Source organism: Cricetulus griseus, chromosome 2 (assembly GCF_003668045.3).
Source record: "Cricetulus griseus strain 17A/GY chromosome 2, alternate assembly CriGri-PICRH-1.0, whole genome shotgun sequence".
NCBI classification, from domain to species: domain Eukaryota; kingdom Metazoa; phylum Chordata; class Mammalia; order Rodentia; family Cricetidae; genus Cricetulus; species Cricetulus griseus.
In genome coordinates, this window is record NC_048595.1 from 333433302 (window position 1) to 333437152 (window position 3851).

Consider the following 3851-nt stretch of genomic DNA (forward strand, 5'->3'; position numbering starts at 1 on the left):
TCATCTCACTAGATGCCAAAAAAGCCTTTGACAAAATCCAACACCCCTTCATGATGAAGGTCTTGGAGAGATCAGGAATAATAGGAACATACCTTAACGTAATAAAAGCAATATACAGCAAGCCAAGAGCCAACATCAAATTAAATGGAGAGAAACTCAATGCAATTCTTCTAAAATCGGGGACAAGACAAGGCTGTCCACTCTATCCATATTTCTTCAATATTGTCCTTGAAGTTTTAGCTGGAACAATAAGAGAGCAAGAGGAAATCAAGGGGATACAAATTGGAGAGGAAGAATTCAAACTTTCACTGTTTGCAGATGATATGATAGTTTACATAAGTGACCCAAAAAACTCTGCCAGGTAACTCCTACAGCTGATAAACATGTTCAGCCCAGTGGCAGGATACAAGATTAACTAAAAAAAATCTGTACCCATCCTATATACAGATGATACATTCATGGAGAAAGAAATCAGAGAAACATCACGCTTTACAATTTCCACAAACAACACAAAATACCTTGGAGTAACACTAACCAAAAAAGTGAAAGACCTGTACTGTAAGAATTTTGAGTCTCTAAAGAAAGACATTAAAGAAGATACCAGAAAATGGAAGGATCTCCCATGTTCTTGGATAGGTAGGATCAACATAGTAAAAATGGCAATCTTGCCAAAAGCAATCTACAGATTCAATGCAATCCCCATCAAAATCCCAGCACAATTCTTCACAGACCTTGAAAGAACAATTCACACTTTATATGGAGAAACAAAAAAAACCCAGGATAGCCAAAACCACCCTGTACAATAAAGGAACTTCAGGACTCATCACCATACCTGGCATCAAGCACTGTTACAGAACTATAGTCCTGTAAACAGCTTGGTATTGGAACAAAAATAGACAGGTAGACCAATGGAATCAAGTTGAAAGCCCTGATATTAACGCACACACCTATGAACACCTGATTTTTGATAAAGAAGATAAATTTATATGATGGAATAAAGAAAGTATCTTCACCAAATGGTGCTGGCATAACTTGATGCTGGCATGTAGAAGACTGCAGATAGATCCATGTCTATTGCCATGCACAAAACTTAAGTCCAAATGGATCAAAGACCTCAACATAAATCCAGCCACACTGAACTTATTAGAAGACAAAATAGGAGACACCCTTGAATTAATTAGTACAGGGGACTGCTTCCTGAACATTACACTAGTAGCACAGACATTGTGATCAACAATTGATAAATGGGACCTCCTGAAACTGAGAAACTGTTGTAAGGTAAAGGACACAGTCAGAAGACAAAACTGCAGCCCACAGACTGGGAAAAGATATTCACCAACCCCACATCTGACAGAGGGCTGTTTTCCAAAATACACAAAATACTCAAGGAGCTAGTCTCCAAAACACCAAACAATCCAATTAAAAAGTGGGGTACAGAACTAAATAGATTATTCCCAATAGAGGAATCTAAAATGGCTGAAAGACACATAAGAAAGTGTTCAACAACCTTAGCCATCAGGGAAATGCAAATCAAAACAACTTTGAGATAACATCTTACTCATGACAGAAGGGCTGAAATCAATAACATCAATGACAGTTTATGCTGGGGAGGATGTGGAGAAAGGGGAACACTTCTCCACTGCTGGTAGGAGTGCCAACTAGTACCACCACTGTTGAAATCAGTATGGGAACTCCTCAGAAAAATGGGAATCAGTCTACCAAAAAATCCAGCAATTCCACTTTCAGGCATATACCCAAAAGAAGCACATTCATACCACAAGGACATCTGTTCAACAATGTTCATCGCAGCACTATTTGTAATGGCCAGAACCTGGAAGCATCCTAGATGCCCCTCAACTGAAGAATCGTAGAGAAATTGTGGTACATTTACACAATGGAGTATTACTCAGAAAAAAACAAAAAACAAAAAAACAAAAAAAAAAAAACAAAACAAAAAAAACAATGGAATCTTGTAATTCCCAGGCAAATGGATGGAACTAGAAGAAACCATTCTGAGTGAGGTAACCCAATCACAAAAAGACAAACATGGTATGTACTCACTCATATGTGGATTTTAGACATAGAATAAAGGATTACCAGCCTACAATCCACACTGCCAGGGAAGCTAGTAAACAAGGAGGACCCTAAGAGAGACATACATGATCCCCTGGAGAAGGGGAAAGGGACAAGAGCTGCTGACCAAATTGGGAGCAAGGGAAGAGGGGGGAGGGAAGAAGGAAGGAGAATGAGAAGGGGAGAAGAGAAGGGGTGAGGATGACATGAGGGAGCAGAAAGGTTGAGTTGGGGAAGAATAGAAGAAAACAAGAAAGGAGATACCATCAGAGAGGGAGACATTATAGGCACTTTTAAAAAAAATCAGGCACTAGGGAAAGGTCTGGAGATCTACAAAGATGACACCAGCTAACAATGTAAGCAACAGAGTACAGGCCATCTTAAATGCCCTCCCCTGATAATGAGATTGATGACTGACTTACATGCTATCCTATAGCCTTCATTCAGCACCTGGTGGAAGTAGAAGCAGACATCCACAACTAATCAATGAACTGAACTGGTATCCAGTTGCAGAGAAGTCAGAGGGTCACCACTGCAAATATATCTAGCATGGGACTAATCTAGACTCCAGGAACGTGGGTTTCAGTGTGGAGACCTCTGAAATCTATGGGGCCTTTTGTAGTAGATCAGTACTTATCCCTAGCATAGGAATGGACTTTGGGAGCCCATTTCACATAGAGGGATACTCCCTGAGCCTAGTTAGACACAAAGGGCTGGTCCTAGGCCCTATCCCAAAGGATATGACAGACTCTGAAGACCCCCCTACAGAAGGCCTCACCCTCCCTGGGCTAGGGAAAGGGTATGGGATAGGTAGGGTATTATTTGAGGGGGGCAGGAAAGGAGGGGAGGCACAGGGAACTGGGATTGACATGTAAAATAATCTTGTTTTGAATTTAAATTAAAAATGGAGAGAAAGAAGAAAAACTTGAAAACTCTTGGAAGAAATAAAAAAAAAAAAGATTTTTTCCCAGTCGATGGAAGGGGACTTTATTTGGTCCCAGGGTCACGGGCCTGGTATGGCCAAAGCTTTATTTGACCTTCTTGGGGTGCAGGTTGTTGGTGTGGCTGCACTTCTTGCCACAGTAGACTGTACAGGGGTGCAGGCGTGCATAGCACTTGCGGCATTTCATCTTGTCACAGTTGTACTGGGCAAGCTGCCAAAGGGATGGCTCAATGATGCCACCATGAAGGCGAAGCACCAGGTGCAAGATGGACTCATTTTATATGTTGTAGTCTGACAGGGTGCGTCCATCCTCCAGCTGCTTACCGGCAAATATCAGTCTCTGCTGGTTAGGTGGAATGCCTTCCTTATCTTGGATCTTGGTCTTGACATTCTCGATAGTGTCACTGGGCTCTACCTCAAAAGTGATGGTCTTGCCTGTCAGGGTCTTCACAAAGCTCTGCATGTTAGCGTCCGCTCGGCCACCTTGTTGAAGAGAAAGAGAAAAAAATGGAAAAAGTGAACTGTGCATCTGACTCATACTACCTCCTTGCCATCACCTCAGAGCACCCTGACACCCGGTCCTCCAGACAGCTTACATGGACTTTTCTCCCTCAGGGCTTTTGGGACAGCCCTCATTTCCTTGGCCATGCCCCAGCTCATGATCTCTCTACCTTTGATCCTGGTACACTTCTCTAATATGTTGAGGATCTCCTTCTCTGCAGTCCCACATTGCCTGTGTCTCAGCGGCCACCTCTTTGTTCCTGAACTTCCTCAGATTGCTGGGATATCAAGTTTCACCAGTTAAGGCTCAGCTATTCTCTCTCACTGTGCTTTA

The 3851-nt window shown here is 42.2% G+C and overlaps 1 protein-coding gene across 1 annotated transcript; it reads right to left on the minus strand.

The window, feature by feature from the left end:
• Positions 1-3101: 3101 nt before the first annotated feature.
• On the minus strand, positions 3102-3495 carry LOC100774293 (ubiquitin-60S ribosomal protein L40-like). The gene is made up of 2 exons (XM_027401219.2): positions 3378-3495; positions 3102-3290 (listed from the first exon to the last, which is right to left on the minus strand). Exons 1-2 carry the CDS (start codon positions 3477-3479, stop codon positions 3102-3104), a joined length of 291 nt encoding a protein of 96 aa, XP_027257020.1. The 5' UTR covers positions 3480-3495.
• Positions 3496-3851: the final 356 nt, after the last annotated feature.